General features: G+C 37.0%; 1 protein-coding gene across 4 annotated transcripts in view; it reads right to left on the bottom strand.

Annotated features, from left to right (window-relative positions):
- PIK3C2A (phosphatidylinositol-4-phosphate 3-kinase catalytic subunit type 2 alpha) overlaps positions 1–17789 on the bottom strand; it is a 53959-nt gene that overhangs the window by 16694 nt on the left and 19476 nt on the right. For 2 of the 4 annotated variants that reach the window (XM_055813534.1, XM_055813536.1), the window contains exons 4-16: positions 16990–17147; positions 13868–13988; positions 13099–13210; positions 12491–12570; positions 12323–12386; positions 9667–9810; positions 7538–7580; positions 7237–7450; positions 7034–7156; positions 5231–5398; positions 2069–2177; positions 1179–1321; positions 368–556 (exon numbers count right to left, since the gene is read on the bottom strand). In XM_055813534.1, the coding sequence (XP_055669509.1) occupies positions 368–556; positions 1179–1321; positions 2069–2177; positions 5231–5398; positions 7034–7156; positions 7237–7450; positions 7538–7580; positions 9667–9810; positions 12323–12386; positions 12491–12570; positions 13099–13210; positions 13868–13988; positions 16990–17147 (1668 nt within the window). Of the gene's footprint in view, positions 1–367; positions 557–1178; positions 1322–2068; positions 2178–5230; positions 5399–7033; positions 7157–7236; positions 7497–7537; positions 7581–9666; positions 9811–12322; positions 12387–12490; positions 12571–13098; positions 13211–13867; positions 13989–16989; positions 17148–17789 lie in introns of all 4 variants that reach the window. The other 2 variants (XM_055813533.1, XM_055813535.1) reach the window with 1 other exon arrangement.

Here is a 17789-nt window from a genome sequence, read left to right as displayed (position 1 = left end):
TTTTTCTGTAACAGCTCAATAAAGGACCTATAAATTTGAAGCCCTTCATTAACTAAGATGCAAACGTGTGTGTTTAGGACAAGCATAGTTATCTCTCAAAACTTCTCGATAACTTGGCTGTACAGCTTGCTAACCTGTTGCAAATTAGATCTCAGAATCCTCATCACTATTGCTATTCACTAAATGATTTGGTTAAGCCTACATGAATAAAGTAAGCACACGTTCTTCAAAACTGAGAAAATATAGCTATTGCTACAAGAAATTAAAAAAATATTTTCCACAGCAATGGCACTCAGAATCTTTCACTGAAGAAGAGTTATTTAATGCACAACACACAGACAGAACTTATTTACATTGTTTTTCTTACTTTGAATCAAGTAGTTCCAGTGCAGCCAAGGGTGATAAAGGAGGCCACTGGTGAAGTAGCGAATATATTTCTGGAAGACTTGCCCAGTCCCAGTGAGGGGCACTAACCAATATTTTTGGTAGGCTACTAGTATGACTATGACAGTAATGTCTCTTCTCCCACAAAAATTCTTTGTCTTCTTTTGATAGCCTGCAGACAAAAACATTTCAGTTTATAACACGCACTACAGACAGTCACCTGAATAATACCCATGCTACTGGTCATTGTATACATACAGATAATTTAACATGCAAAATGGAATGAAATTAAAATGGCTATTTCCTCCACAAAAGTCAAAACAAGAAGCAGAATGAAGACCCAAACATTACAGAAACAGTTGTTCAGAGTTATAATTTGGGCAGGAAAAAAACCCCAACAGTTTTAGTATAATCTGAAATAAACCAAAACGTTAATGTTAGTTTGGTGCAGATGAGTGGGAAAGCCTGCCAGATGGCATACAAACACCTACTGCTGAAGCTGCCACTGCTCCCTGTAACTGAAAACCTGCCAAGCAGATATAGGCATATGTAACAGACAGCCAAAAGGTAGCAATCTTGTAGAAGGAGAGTACTGTGACACCATAGAAAGTAAATTCATTAGAGTCAACACTGTTATTTTGCAAGTTTAATTCAATCTCTTGCTTTAGTTCTCTATATGTCTTCAAATTCTACTGCAACTATATTAAGGAAATTTAAGAATAAATAAGCATTCCATACCCTAGCCACAAATTGTCATGTACAAAAAGACCATAGCTAGAAGGAGATGTACATACCCAATGGTATTATCCTTAGAGAGAATGGTAAGGAGACGTTCTCTCAGTGGTTTTTCTAATGTTTCTATGGTATGATGCACAGTGGTCTTTGCTGCTTGAGGAATTTTATATTCAATATCAAAAGCATGGGATGGGAAATCAATCTGAAAAAAAACCCGAACATAATGCAAGTTCCTCAGAACAGTACAGAAAGCTCACACTTCCACTAACCACAGTTTAGGCACCTGAAATCTTTAGTTCTACATGTGTAACAGTTACTGTTTCCTGCTTATTTTTTTCCCACCTCAACTCTTCTACATAACTATGGTCCTTAAACATATGACAGTTGTGTTGTTGCACAATCCAGCAGTTGGAGTACTCCTCAAAAGTGCAACGAGGATGCTTAGAGTGGAGACTGATCACGGAACGATTAAAATCTGCACCAGTAGTTTGAACTCAACCACCAGCTCCAACCATGTTTTGGGACTGCTAGGCCATGCCTAACAAGGTCTTTGGAGAGAAAATTTAGAATGAGGGGTGCTTATGTTCTGTAAAGAAACTGGAATTACTGTTGTTTGGGTCTAGACATCTCCCATCTCAGCATACGTTTCAATAAACTGCTTTTCAAAGATGTTCTCTCCCAGTAGCGACACCGTGTACTACCAAGGCACTGCCAATGTCTCTTACTCCAGATAACGATTCAGTAACTGGTTTGTATACACTTAGAGCAGCTTTCCACAATTTTGTCCTTTATGTTGAGTAATCACCATTCTATACTGGCTTTCAAATATGACTTAGCAATATTTACACTCTCCCCAAAACATTAATTAATCTATTACCACTCACGTAGGAGTTACAAGTTACAATATTCAAACAAAACGTAGCCAGATAAAGTCAGAATTATACCTAACCTGCAAAACTATTCTTTCCGTATTTCCTTTCTTACTGGCCATCCCCGACACAAGACGCGGATGTGATGAGGTCCACAGCTGCAAAAGCTTTGTCCCACAAGTTAACAACCTGAGAAAAAGCAGCATGTAATTAGCATCACAATCCGTTTGCTTCAACAAGAAATTATTAAAATACTATCTGGAGAAGATCAACAGTCACTACAAGGAAACAATTCCAAAGTATTAGTGTGGTATAGGAAGGCACTTCAAACTGTGTGTGTTTCTACTGCAGAGATAAGAATTCATCTTACGACAACTATTTCAACATCCATCTTCAGAAAAGAACACAGGAAATCAAACTGCACTAGCCAATACAGTTTGGAGCTTAAAAAAAGGGTGCTAAAATCATCAACTGTCAATTTATTTCTTTTTCACTGGATGTCTTCTGGACTGTAAGTCCTTTAAAGCATTGCATACAACTTCTAGGTGGAAAAGGCAAAGTGCTGACACAGATGACCCAACTAAATTAAGTGCTCCCTATTTCTTACAGGAGAGAAATAACACTTTTGTCTCTGAGGAATGAGCTGAACACACACCTTCCTACATTCTCAAAGAGACACCAGCATAGGAATATTATAGACATCACCATCTGATACGTACTTTCAGAATCTAAAAGTGTTTGTATTTGCCAGTCTATTCCCAATATTAATACCATTTCCAACTGTAGTAATACACAACTAAGGATACTTCATAAATCAGTTAAGGGCTAAATGTTAGGTACAGAAAATGTTATTAGTCTTTAAAAATCAAAATACGGTCTCAAAAGACTGGTTGAAGGCCAAACCTTAAATACATTTTGAAAAATGCTTTTGGGTTTATATGTGTTTCAGAAAAAGAACAATTCTTTATATGTAAATATTGACTAACTGGGAGCTTATGATGCCAGTAAAAATTACTTAATCATGTCACTAAAATGTAACCAAATAGCTTGTTCTTTTTAATAATTCTCCAGTTTAATGTACATGCCACAGCTTCTGTTTCATCCGCAAGCAAAGATATTTTAAGCTACCCACACACACTCTTCGTCTGAAGAGATTTTCACTTGACTATGGATTCTTCCAAAGCACATCCATCACTTTTTTCTTCCTGTGTTTTAGTTCGCTACAAGTTTTAGCTCCTGCCTGCTAGTGATGCCATTCTCAAATTTAACTAGAATATTTCGCTAGTATCTTTAATAACCTAGGTCTGAATTTAATTCATGTAGACTGTAAGTGGATGAGACCACTAGCAGCTCTACAGCTGTCACATACAAGCCATTCAGTAAACTCTGGCACAACGCATTCTATTGTAGTGCTCTGCACAAACAGAAAATACAGTTTTCTCCCCAAACTAACTGCTATGAGAACACCACACAGCATGAAGACAAGATGAATTTGCAATTCAAATCAAAGCAAAAGCTATGTTTTCAATCAAATACTGTGAAATGTGGTATTTATATGAGAGTCTGAAATACATTTTAGCAGAGGGCTGAAATAAGCATCATTCATGAAAATAAAACCAAGTTTCAGTGGAGACAAAGCAGCTGCCAGCCATCTTTGCAACGCAAGAGAGTCTAAAAACTCTTTAAGCACCCTCAAGCTGTTGCAATTGTCACCATAAAAAGAGGAAGCAGAACAAGTAGAGCCATATTAGTACCAGAGAACAGAAGCCCACATGGAACAGATGTAAGCAATACATCAAAGTAACAGTCCAGGAAAAACCTGGTTGTCTTTCTGCAGCCTTGGTTGACAATTAGATAACTTAAGCTTCCAATAAGACCTAGGAGTTAGAAGCATATATAAATCTGAAATCTTAAGCATAAATCCTGAAGCTGTTTTGCAATTGTGTCATCATTTGCGCAACATCATGCCTAATTCTGGCATCTGCGGTTCAAATCCATTGGTTTATGTTTTGCTGGAATAGCTACTGAAGTGATAAACATTCCGGAATACACCTCATAAAAAACATTTCAAGGACAAGACAACTAGAACAAATCCAGGAACACTTCACTGAGGAGAGTTATAGTAGGGTTTTCATTCTTAGTGAAAAAGGTATAACAGGATCCAGTAGTTGTACCTGAAGGAAGGCTAGTTCAAACTTGAAATACATCCTAAGTTGTTAACAGTTGTTAATTATCCCTTTATTTTCATTTTTTTTTTTTTAAATTAAATCCAGCCCTGAATCAAAAAGACTAACTTCAGCATATCCCAAGTTCTCTATTACTCAAAAACATGTTGATGGAAGAAACTGCTTATTTTTCTTATCTATGAAAATATACCTATACCTTAAAAAAACATCTATTAACAGTATTTTTATTCTCTTGGTAGCTTATATTTTGCTGCCATATTACCAGATTTAGGAACTTAAGTGGTTCTTTCCCAGTGACACGCTGGAAGCGTAATGCATTGTTTACCTGCTCTTAAGAATTCTGTTCCATTTCATGTTGCACTAGACACTACTCCTGCTGAAACCAAGGCTTGCTGCAAACTCTTTCGCAAGTTGCATTTTCTATCACCGTGGCTCGTAAGTTGGCTGAGAACTGGCTCTTAACACTTATCTGCTAAAATATATATGAATACCGACTGAACTGCCTCCAGGCAGTATAACGTACTCTTAGGTCTTCTCATCAGGTGTCAGAACTCATGAAATGCCACCTACCAAGACCATACTCCTTTAGTAGAGGGGAGACTATACATACAGTACAGCGACACCGGCACATACTTTCCCTGCATATGACTTACAGGGCAACATGTGAATGTCAGTGGACTCCTTAAAGGACAGCTTGAGTTATGCTTACACACTGAACTGCTGCATAGTTACAAACAGCTGGTAATACCATGACCTCTTTTGGCCCATGTTGCTATGTACATTCCCAGCAAATAAAACCACTTTGATCCAAGCAATATTCAGCTTCCTCCAGCAGGTAAATTTTTCAGCTAGTTAGATGGAAATACTGCGACACAGGACCATGTTTTGTACCCTATTTAATTCAATGCATTATTTCTGTAGCAATATAGTTTACAATTCTTACATGGCTACTACATTCAATGGCAGAGAAACGGTTACTATTATTGTGGGAGTGGAGTAAGCTTTATATGGAGTAAATCATATTAATAGTCTTACCCATATATTTTGGATACTTACCGCCTAAAATCAAAAAGAGGTAGAGAAACCTGACCCAAAATTTCTGGGCCCTTTCTCTGCTTATTTGAGTCAGGAGAACTCCCACTACTTTGATTTAGGATTCCAAACAAAGTCAGACATAAGACTGATTCTAAAGGCAGCTGTGAAATTTGGATGGGGAAAATTATTCTGCAAAATAAAAGTATTAAAAGTCAGTCAGAGGAAAGACAGTTGTTAGTAAATTACAGGTTTATCCATATAATCCGTTGATGCCTCTTTCTTTCAAAGAGTTACTTAACATTGAAGAACAAGCATTACATGCGATCCTAATACACTCTCACTTTATCTCCTATATCAGGTTGCAAAACCTGCTAAATTACACTTCTGCACTGTAGCCAGATTTGGAGCAACCCTTTTTAATCTTTGTCTATTAAATCACATTCCTCACACAGAACCGTACTGTCCAGCATAACCAGTCTTCCCACTCTACTCACTAGGACACACACAACTCCATGTTAGCTGCCTCCTAATCTCTCTCATTTAAACAGCCAGCTGACAAGTTCCCCAACCACATAAAAAAAAAAAGTAATCTATTAAGAACTACTGAAAGCTAAATTCAAATGATACAAAACCAGCACCCATAAAGAAAGCAGCTGAGGAGTATAGACCTCACCGAGCAATTTAAACTCAAATTTTTGTTTAAACTATTTTTATTGCTTCAAACATTCTTTAAGCTTGATTTTTCCTTAACGTGTCAAAATATCATTCTAAAAGTTACAACAGCATATTACTAAGCCAGTTACACTATAAAACACCACAAGGATATTAAGCAGCTTATAAGCAATCTAACACATCTTCCACTGTAATACACTAGTACTTGCCAGCAAAAGATCGGACCATTAATCCCCTGCATCATCATCAGAAAAAAACCTAAAGTAGTTTGAATACCCTCCGAAGGTATTCTAGAACCTGGAACTCTCATTCCTGGTCTGAAACAATTTGTCACTGCACACTTTCAGGGTATTCCCCAGGGTCGGTCTCTGACCTTTAAAAACAGCCAGGAACACAGATACAGAGTAACACGGAGCTCACCGGAAGCTCCAGTTATGACAGGCCACCCAACAGCGATGAAGTGGGAAAGAGTAAGCTGTGCACAGGTAATGAAAAATATTTACCCCTCCCAGTTAGCAGTTATCATCTGCCATCCTCTCCCCATTTATCCTCCGCATGCCCTTCTTTCTTCCCTTCTACCTTCTCCCCCTGCCCCATAAAGAGAAACTGAAGTTTAGTAGCTCAAACCAGACATTCCCATATGCTACAGACAGGTACTCTTAAGCATTTATGCACTTGCTCTCTCTATAGAAATATTCCTAAATTAGACCTTCCAATTGAGATACGAAGTTGTTACCATGTCTTTGAAATAAAAAATGATTCAACATACATGTTAGTGAGTTGCTTCTCCTCTGCACTTACATAATTTAAGCACCGCTCATAAGCAAGCTTTAGTCATCCTTCTTTAAGCAGCACAAGCTGTTGCTACTACAACAAATGCTATGACCTTTGCATCTCCTTCTAATTGTATACTACTAACACATTAGCACAGGGCACTTGTCCAGTGTTTCCATTCCCACTTTAAAAGTGAGTAGAGAAATACCGTTTGGAAAAATATTTCTGATTTTTATCAGTCAGTCTCAAACATTGTTCTTTCAACACTTCAGATGGAAGCAGTTGTAAGGGTTGCTTGAATGTATTCAGCAGCTAGCTAGGAAGGTACAAGCTAAACCAAAATACTTTACTGAGTTTTAGTACGCTGAAGTCACTTACAGTTCATCCCATTTAATCAAGTAGAAGAAGTTCTTGTATGTGCCAACCTTCTTGGACTGGATAGGCTTGAACAGATCTTTTCCATTATGGGTCAGAGAACAAATCAAGTAGTATTTCTCGTAACTAGACAAGAAAAAGAAAATAAATTAAACAAAAAAAAAAATATATAAAAGGATGAATTTTACAATTAATAAATTACTCACTTTGATACCCAACCAGGAGAAATTCCATGAGCAGCAAATATTGTGAACTGGAGATGTTCTGTGGCAGTCCATGCTTCCTTGGTACTCTTACTATCTTTTGAAGAAATTGCTGCAGAACTGCTACATGAATTCACGTGGAGTTGCAGAAGGGCCTCAACTGCTCTTGTTAACTGGTCTATACTCACTTTCAGAGGGTTTTCAGGCTGCAGTGAAACTAAATTATAATTTATCTTTAATTCATATCTTCCTAAAGCAGCCACCTGAAAGCAGATTTTAAATAAATTTTAAGAACTTTACTCACCAGATGAGCTCTTGCTAGTGTCATCACCGCGTTTTAAGGATACCTATACAGTAAAGTTAGAGCAAGTGTCAATACTGAGAAACCCATACTAATTTTCCATCTGTCTTAAGTATCTTGTACAGAAGCTACAAGACAGCTGAATTAGGCTGAATTATAATCTTAACTCTTGAGGAGCTTTGAGTAAACGTACAGCATTGCAATTTCTACATCATGCAGCAACCGTTCACCATGTTCAAAAGCTCATGTTTTGTCAAGTCACAACTGTTTTGACCCCCTTCATGAACTCTTAAGACACAGTATATTGGAATATTGCTCAGGATACTCTAGCTTCTCCAAGTAGAGAGAAAACTCAGGACTGTTACAGATGAAAGCAGAAGCTGTTAGCTCAGTTACCTGGTAATTTCAGTCTGAGCAGCTGTTTTGTGGCATTTGTTAAGGTATCTTTTGTAGGCAGAGTAAGAATATATTTATTGAATAAGAGAAAGTGTTAAACAACTGAGAAAACCGAAGTACTGTAAGTACTGTTACTTTGTACTATCTGCTATGTCTGCTTCTTGGTCTGCTAAAATTGAAGTCTAAACATGATACAGTATTACTGCAGTGTCTAGTCTCAACAAGGACACTGTTGAAGCCAACCGGTGACAAATCATAGGAATTTACTCCCTTCGTAGTAAGGAAGGGTTTCACACCCAATCAAACTTCTGGTAAGACTAAAGCTTTTCATGAAAACAAAGTTTGTGATTCAAAACCAAAACCCAGTGAATTCCTAATACTTCGGAGAAAGTATAAGAGGTTTGCCACAACTGCTGCAGAAGAATTAATCCTCTCTTTTAGTGTATTAATTGAGCATCTTGTTAAAATTAAGTTTTAACTAACAAAAAATTTCATATTCTTATAGAAAAGATGGAGAAACTTGGCAGGGGGTGGGAATCACATCACTTTCCCCTTTGAGAAAAACGGTCACGTGTCCACCATACATGTCAAGTAGTAAAAATACTTTAGCATGACAGGATGCATGCGAAAACTGTTGAAACAGCACTATATATTTAATTTTCTACTGGACAATCTTTTGTTTTGTTTAGCTTTTTGGCCACATCTTCCAACTACAAAACAATTACTTAAAAATTTTAAAAATGAAATCTAGCAATATCTTACATAAAGTCTAGACGCAACTGGCTCCAATCCTCACAGCAATTTCATTTTTGAAAACAATCTTATATGCCTCCATACATATCCTACTGGAGCAGCATCATCTTTGAAAGTTTTTTTACACTACAATATAATCATTTCTACAGTTTTCTCCTATGAAACATTGAAGAAATATTTAACATCTTGTATTTTGTTGTTTTCCTAATATGTCTTCTGCATTTCCCTGCAAGGATTTTAGTTCTTGTGACAACTATTTATTTGATCTGTGCATTTTGCAAGACTCCTGCTCAGTATTACAAATATATCACTGAACTGATGAAGCCAAAGTGAGTAGAACAGCCTATGAATCACCACCCTAATAAGGCTGTAGGACAACAGAAATAGCACCATAACACCATTTAACTTTGTTTGCACACTTCTCCCTTTAACAACTGTTTTTGGCAACGTGACTTGAGACCAGCTCTCCTCAAGTGATCTGTTCATTTTGATCATCAAGATCTGTTCTGTTTAAGAGATTTTATTTTTGTCCATATGCTCAGGAACACAGAAGCATGAACTGTTAAGACTTTTAAGATGCTACTGCTATTCACAAATACTACACAGAAAATACATGATGTGAATCCCTCCTTTAAGCACAACTGCACTGATTTTAGAGGACATAAGCTAACTGTTCATTTCCCTCAGTCAGATTTAGTAGCATCTGCTGTGACACAGGTCTGTAATTACAGAACTGGAAAAAAGTGTTTTAGAACTAGTTTTAAAAAGTCACTATTCAGGAAAGGATTCCAAAAGCAAGCCATTAACACCTTAACAGCAAAGAGATGTTAAAATATACGGAAGGTTATCAGGTAAAATAAAAAAAACCCATATAACCCTGACAGAACTGTTGCTGGTATTTGCAACCACCAAAGATTATGAAATACTATTTGCCAGTGTTACAAAGCATACCTCAGAAAACAATTTAGAGTATGAGAGTTTACCTCGGCATTTTTAGTCCTTGGAAGATTAACAGCCCTCCTTAGCTTCTTTACCGATTCCGTTATTGCAGGAGTCTCTACACAATCCAATGTGGAACAGATTTTTCTGACAGTCTTAATTACATGATCTACTGCTTTATGCTGGTTCTAATAAGGAATGTACAACAGAACAGGTTGATCTGATCATAATTGTGAAACTCAGTATTCCTTTAATTTTACATTTGCTTAATGAATTGCCAAGAAAATTTCATTATGAAATGCATAACTCAATTAAACTACAGTATAACAATTTGACTAAACAAAAATCTCAGTATTGAGAGCTTCCTTATAGCTCAGTTATCAACACCAAAAGCCTAGTAGCACGGGTTCTAGCATGGGGTCCCAAGAAAACATTAGGCAGTTTCCAACCATTTTTCTACTAAGCTGTTGGCAGACAAGTATTTTCTAATTAGATACTAAGCTCAAATTCCCTCATGGTGTAAAAAAGAACATGTACTTAAAAAAATAATATTCAATTAGTGTGAGAAAGGAATGCAAGAGAAGCAGTGTTTCAATTTCATCCCTCTTCAAAAAAGACATTAGGTTCAAGTTACAGTTACACTACAGTACAGCTTCCATAATGGAACTCATCTTTTTTACTGAAATTTACTTTTCTAAGAAGTTTGTTGCAACTTTTGCCTTACATAGTATTTAAACGGTTCTTCCAGATGAAGCAATTGCAGACTGTCACCTTGGAAAAGGAAGGGGAGTTTGCACACTTCAAAGGAATTTTTTTTGGAAGGAACAGATCTGCTTCCTATCAGAAAATGAAAATGCTGGTAGGCTACTAAATACAAAAAACCCCAACACCACAACAAACAATATGCTTCTAATATTCCCTTCCTCCTCCTCTTCAAGTAGAGGAAAAGCAACTTAAAACTATCATATCCTAGGTTTCTTGGGTTTCGGGTTTTTAATAGAAGCAAAAGGCTTCATCCAGTTTTAAAGACCACATGTAGAAAATGAAAATACTTGCTTCAAAATAACTACTTTTTAGAGGCTTAATGTATAGGGTTGAAAGTGCTTATAAGTCATTGTGAAAGAAACAAGTAAAGAAGGATTAGTGTAAAACCCTCACAGCAAAATGTAAACCGATTCCCAAACCCCACCCTCCCCAGATATAAGTCTCATGACCTTCTTAGAAGTGCATAGCAAAGCAGCCATTTGAATCAAAACATTTTTGTATTGGGAGTTACCTGGCAACAATTAACTTTGTCTGGTAAGAAAATAACCACAGAAGTCAGAACACATTGTAAATATTTAAGCCATACTTTCCAAGCTAACACTTTGAAGGTAACAGATGTTTTGACACACAAAAAGCAAAATTTCCACCACTATCTTCCTCACAGGCTCTCAAATTAATCTCAATAAACAGACAAAAGATAAGTTTTCAAGTGTCCAGTGATGTGAAATCAAAGGCTGTGTGCAAGTTACTTACAGATGACCCTGTCTCACTCTGATTAGCAAGTGTCAGCTACTGAATACGCACAGGAACTCACTTCAGGAAGTAAGAAATTTGAAATGCAACTGCTGATACTTGGACCTAATTCTCATCACCTACAAGTTACATCTCCCACCCTCAGAAAGATTGTAGAAAGAGTAGAATATCAAGTCTGAATTGAGGTGTTTTGCATTCCTCACCTCGGCCTGTGAAATCACAGTTAAACAAGCTAAAGCAGCTGCAAGACCCAAGCAACACAAGCACCACATACCAAGGAGCAGTAACATCTTACTCTTCTACAAAGACTGTGTTCACAACTACCCTTCAACAAGGTGAATCACCATCAAGGGAATTAAAGAGCGTTAAGGGAATATATAAATAGCAGGGACATCAGCTTGTTCAGACCTGCATTCCTGGAGAGGTAAACTTATGTAGTGGAAATGAAAAGTATTGTAATTAAGTCATTCTTTTCAAGACTGTTCTTAGAGAAACTAAGAAGCATAGCTACCTGATGTTGAAGTATTCAAGTCTCCTAGCTACCTTACTATCAGGAGCTGAGCTAAGCTTCTCCTTTTGGAAATGAGTAAAGCAGGTTACTTTCAGCTAGCACTTGGGAAATCATTCCCAACTATTCGACATGCAAGCTGTTTTAAGCTACCTGCCATACACTGAAATTGACAATGGTTTTGACAGTGTATTTTAAATTAATCCAGTAGTGCAGAATGAGATGTTACTACACTTTGTGTAACACTTACTTGTATGTTGCAAACGTGCTTCAGTTTCAACTCCCATTGAACACAACTGTTACTGCTCACTTTTGTAGATTTTTTCCTGTTACTAATATTCATTCATGGCTCACAACAATGGGTGCAGTCATGATTCAGGATTTTGCTTATTCCCCTAAATTAATCTCTTCCAACATTTTTGAGGAAAAGGTTATTTTGCACCCCCAGGACTTGGAAGATACATTAAGAATTGTGATGATTAAAGTAATCATCAGTTAGCAAGAAAAGAGCAGTAATCTAAAAATCCATTATTCCAATTTTACATTTGACAGCTTGTTCAAATCAGTTTTCCCAAGAACACCTGCAAGCCTTTCCCCCCCCCCCCCCCCCAACTATCTCATTATTAAACTTTCTCATGCTACTTTTAGTTCAGCAATAATTTACGAGGACTTACCTCATTTTTAAGAGCTATATTGACTTGCTTCTGATACACATCAAGAAGCTCTTCAATAGAAGACCTGCAAGAAACAGTAGTTATTGAACTCAAGTGCAAGAGCGTAATATAACCCCAGTCAGAAACTCAGCAGCGGGCTCGATTACTAAAATAACCACATAACATTACCTTATAATAGGTTCTCTGAAAGGCTTTTCTACTTTGTAGAGGTGTTTGGTTAGATGTATGGGTGTGCTGTCATCATCTTCCTGCAATAAAATATGAGATATCAAGTCCAGTTCTCACCTTTCTATAATTTGTAATACTGTTTTAGAAGTTTCCCCTTCTATTCCACAGGCATTAGTAATGAAAGATATAAGGTGAACTCTTCAAAGGGGAAAAGAACTAATTAATAGCCTACGAAACAGGTACACATTGGAACAGAGGGAAGAAACAGCAATTGAGTGCCATATCCAATTAAAGTAAAAAAACCTGTTCAAAACATCTATTTAACTCTGAAACTTGTTGCTTCTCTCAGGCCTCAAGTTTAGTCCTAATGCTTGCATACTTCTTCCAGCTATAGTACTTAGTCTAATAAAGAGATATTACCCATACTTACATTATTTGCCTTGCAAAAATTCAGTATGTATGTCATTTCCTCTCAGTAAAGAACACAATTCCCAACACCAAGAAGACCCAATGCTTTGTTAACACCACAAAGAGCTTACACCCTCAGATCCATCAACTCTGATGCAAACTCCCAGCCTCTTGAAGATTTACATTGCTGCTGTACTTACTGTTCGTGCTAGATCTCTGCATATTACACTGTGGGTCAAGAGCTGCAGTTTGATTTCTGTATCCCACTTCCGACAGTTCTGAATATATTCATGACTTCCAACACAGTGCTTACTGTTAAACAAAGAAAGCTATAGTTACACCAAAACTATGCAGTGTTCTTGAAAACTCACATGAAATGTTTAAGGCAACCTGTTGGCTCAAAACAAGGAAATGGTGAATCCAGCTCTGTACCATACTTCTTGATCTGATTTTTACTTCTGCAGAAGCTTTAATACACTATTACAGATACCTATACTTTTGCTACAGCTCTTAGCTACCATGGCTAATGGTGACACCAAATATTTTAACCTAAAAAATTAATACAGATTTCTAAACCATTAAGTTTTGGGGGAAAAAAACCAAAACAATCACATATTATTCCAGATTATTAGAATTCATCAGTAGTTTTTTTTTTTCCTGGTTGCTGGGATTTGAAGAGCAGCCAAAAACTACAACATCCATTACAGAAATGCTCTAGAATTCTGCATCTAAAAGAACTCTGCATTCAACACAGTAATGTCAGCTTAGAACAGATTTCTAGGAAGATGCTGAGACTCTAACTTGCTGTATCCCAGAGCAACTCTAAAGACTTCTGATCTTTGTGTAAAGTGTGACTCAATGTTTTTAACATCTCCGCTTTCACACATTTATTTGTTAAAAATATACTTCCCAGTAACTGTGCCATGAAAAAGCATGAAATTAAGTATTAATGAAAAAGAGTTTGCTTACTTCTGTAAAACTTCTTCCTGGCCACAGACTTTCAGGATATAGCTGCCAATGTCCACTTCATTCAAGTCATCATGCACCCAGCAAAGCGCCTGCATTATTATAAGCTCAACAGGGGAACTCACTGTTTAAAAAAATTACGTCTAAAAGTTAAAAAAACAAATCTATAGCAAGTTATATTAACCTATGCTCACTCAAACTAGTAATTTAATGATTTTTATACTAGTAGTATAAAAGTAGTAAAGACTTATGCTTCCATAATATCCTAAGTTTCATAGTTTGATCTTCAATTTTTTTTCCTCAAAGAAAGGCATTGTTGTAAAACCTGCCTGTAATTTAAGAAATCAGTATTTTTTAAAAAATTACCGATATACTGCAGTCACTTGACCAAAAGCACAGAAACAGCCTGCAGTCTTGTTTTCCAGGAGTTTTTATATGACAATAGCTTTTTTAATTACAGATTTGGCTTATTTAGCACAGACTTCAAGTAGGTAAGTGACCCTGGAGCTGCTTAAAGTTTAAAAATCACCATCTGAAGAGCTGAAAATTGAACTTCTCTATTTGCTCTGCTTCTGAGGAAGTATCAGCTGTAGCAGAGGTAAACCGTACTGATAATCCTTTCTTTTACTTTCCATTTGTCTAGGGCAGTTTCCAGACCGTACAGATCAGATCTCACTAAGCATCACCAAGCCTTTGCAAAAAGCAACTCTTAACTATCAGTACTTTCACATCAGGCTCCAAGCATTTTTTTGAAAACTGTCTCTCCTCCGTTCAGCAACTACACAGCAACAGAAATAATCCCAGCCAAACCCAAAATCCATCCCCCTACAGCCACCAGCTGTCACTGACAAAAAGATACAGAGGTATGTTTTAACACCAATGTTTTAAGTACAAAATGTTCTCTACCCCTCACCTACCTAGTTTCTCATCTTCCACTTTAAAACATTCACAAATAATGTCACTAGATTGCCTCAACATTCTGCAAAAAACACTGTATACAAGCATTTTAATTTTTCATCAGTACCTTCAGGGTGGGGTTTTTCCCCTCCAGGGACCTTCCTAGTTTCCCCAATTCTTCTTTTAAGAAAGAAATGTTACTACCATGGTGTATACAGAAATAATGCTAAAATAATATTTTCTGCAAGGTAACACAAGGTAACACAAGTGCTTCATCTCATTAACAGATGATTAATTATTACAAGCACCGAGGTATTTGATGGCATATGAAGAACAAGTATGTGGAATTCAAGAACAAGGAACGATAAGTACTATGAACTCAGAAACACTAACTCATTGAGACTATTTAAGTTATTAATCTACAGCGAAACTGCTGTACTACTTTCAGCAGAAAATATGGTGGTTGATAGAGAAAAAAGATGCAGGAACAGTTTATAGGCTACAGTCACAGGCTGCATCGGCACAGGTCTCAGCCCTGCAAAGCCTAGTCAAGTAACACAAAGATAATGTTACCAACTTTTCCCCACCCTCTGTTTTGTTGGAAGATATTCATTCCTTGCTGACAACGCAGCGATGGCTCAGGTAGATTTGTACTTCTATGTAAAGTCTAACGAACAAGTGCAAAATGAATAGGTATACCCAAATAAGCTCTAAAGTTTATCTGTTTCCCTTCTGGGCCCTTTCTACACGTTGACCTGTCAGAACTCTGGAAGGCTGCAGCTCCTTCTGAACTGCAAGACTGAAAGCCATACTAAAGCAGTTCTAGCATTACAGTGTTAAGGTATGTAACAATTTGATCAAGAAGAGAAGGAATTAAAGGAAGAGAGTAACTTTAAATATGTCTATTACTAGTCACGTATGAACTACAGATACTTGTCTTCCATAGCCAGTGAAAGTAGTAGTTTGTGATTAGTTTTAGCATCAGAAAGAAAGCAGAAAGCACAAAGAATAAGATACGTGGGGCTACAATGCAAAACACACTCCAAGGTATTCACAAAACTTCTAGAAATTAAGGGTTGAAGCCGTAACATTGTACTTACGCTACCAAAGCCTTTTGTAGGCAAGGATTAAGCCTATAATATTAGGAAAATAATCTTCATCTTACAGATTAAGAGCAAAAACACTTCCTAGGCTACACTTACAGTGCACCTCATTTCCCAATGAAGGAGTATTAAGTCACGAATGAAAACTCTTGTGCCCTGAGAGCTTTTCCAATAGAACAGCTAGTTTAAGCATAATAGAGCAACTTCCTAGCTTTTGAGAACAACTGACTAAAGCATCTTCAGTGTTAACAGGTAACGGACCACATGATAAAAAACCACCACAGCATAGCTCCACTACTAGCAGACATGGTCTGGGAATGGGAACCCTCACAAGGGCTAAGAGGTCACAACAGTATAGAGGCTAAAATCTAAGTTGCTCCTGAGGTACATTAACTAACTGTTATTTTATCACCAAGAACTGTCACAAGTTGGCAGCATCCAGAGTTACTGCCTTTAATACAAATATGCTGTGCAGTCTTGACTGCACAAAGAATAAGTTTATGTACAAGAACAAGACAAACCTAAGAGTCCCACCGCAAACTAATACTCCCAGTTACCCACAGAACTGGGCCACCTAGTTGTGGCATATCACAACAGTATTAGTTTAGTGTTTGTGTTCGTAAGCATACATTGAAGTAATAGGTAAATTCAGTGTTTATTCATACTTCCCAACAGCGATTTGTCCAAATTTTTAGATAGCTTGCAAGAGTTTAAACACATGTTAGAGTGTTGAAATAAAAAATTCAATTGAAAGTTAATAGTCTCAGTCCTGGTGTCATTGTCCCCTCAATTACCATAAAGTAGGTCAAACTCTTGAAAAAACTGTTTTAACATTCCAGCTGTGGATAGAATAGTGCTTTTGGTTTGTTCAGCTTTCCTTTTACAAAAAAAAAAAAAAAAAAAAGTGTTTCACTTTTAAAAGGTTTCAAATACCTTCTGATGGACACTGACCCAGAATGCGGTTCTTTCTTCAGTTACCTTTTCCCCATTCCCCACAAGCAATCCACGCACCCGAGCCCCCGGGGATTACACAACCTGAAAGCCGCTGGCCTAGACTGAGCGTACAGTCTTAACCCACCATTCTAAGCCTTACAACAAACTCCAATTTAAAAAGCAGCAACATACCATCACACGTAAAAGTTACTGGTTGCTGGAATTCTTCGATTTCTATAGAAACCTTGATACTGGCACTCTCCCCACTTATACTTCTTTGCAGCATGATTGGACTCAGCACAAAGCCTGGATTTGTTTGCCGATTAGTGTAAGGAAACTTGGTCCTCAATCTGAAAGTAGAGAAGGTTTATGAAACATTGGAATGGATAAGTCTGAGGCTACAGCAAAACAACACAGTAATAACCACAAGCCAGAACAGTAAAGACTAGCTTTTTACCAAAATTGTATGTGCAAAACACCATTTAGTTTTTTGCTCTCAACAGAACACTGCCCACAGTATTTATACAAGTAGTAGTTAGGAAAAAAAACCCTAGCTTATAGTTAGACACATTTTCTATGTAGCTTAAAATATTTAATAGGTCAATGCTTACAGAACACATCCAGCTTCTGTAGAAGCTGCACTCTAAAATGGTCTAAAGGCTAATCCACAGCATTTACTAAAAATTAATTTTTAAAAAGTACTTCTTTTATGCACAAAAGGCCACAAAACTCTTTACACATTTCAGTTTTTGGAAGTCTAATCTGAACTTAGATACTATACAGAAGTTAGTTATTCCAAGTAGTAGAAGTTAAGAAAGAGGCCTAAATTAAGGAAAGGGCTTTTATTTAGGACATGATCAGTATAAAACATTCACCTACTAATGAACAGGCAGTACTTTGATGCCGGCTTTTAGTTTTTAATAGCTGCTATTTAAAAAGGATGAAATAATCTAACCTTAGCCTTCTGCCAATATTGTAGTATTATTACAGGC

Source organism: Falco peregrinus, chromosome 9, assembly GCF_023634155.1.
Source record: "Falco peregrinus isolate bFalPer1 chromosome 9, bFalPer1.pri, whole genome shotgun sequence".
Lineage (NCBI taxonomy): Eukaryota > Metazoa > Chordata > Aves > Falconiformes > Falconidae > Falco > Falco peregrinus.
Note: the sequence above shows the minus strand (reverse complement) of the source record. Positions and strands in the feature narration are given on the sequence as shown.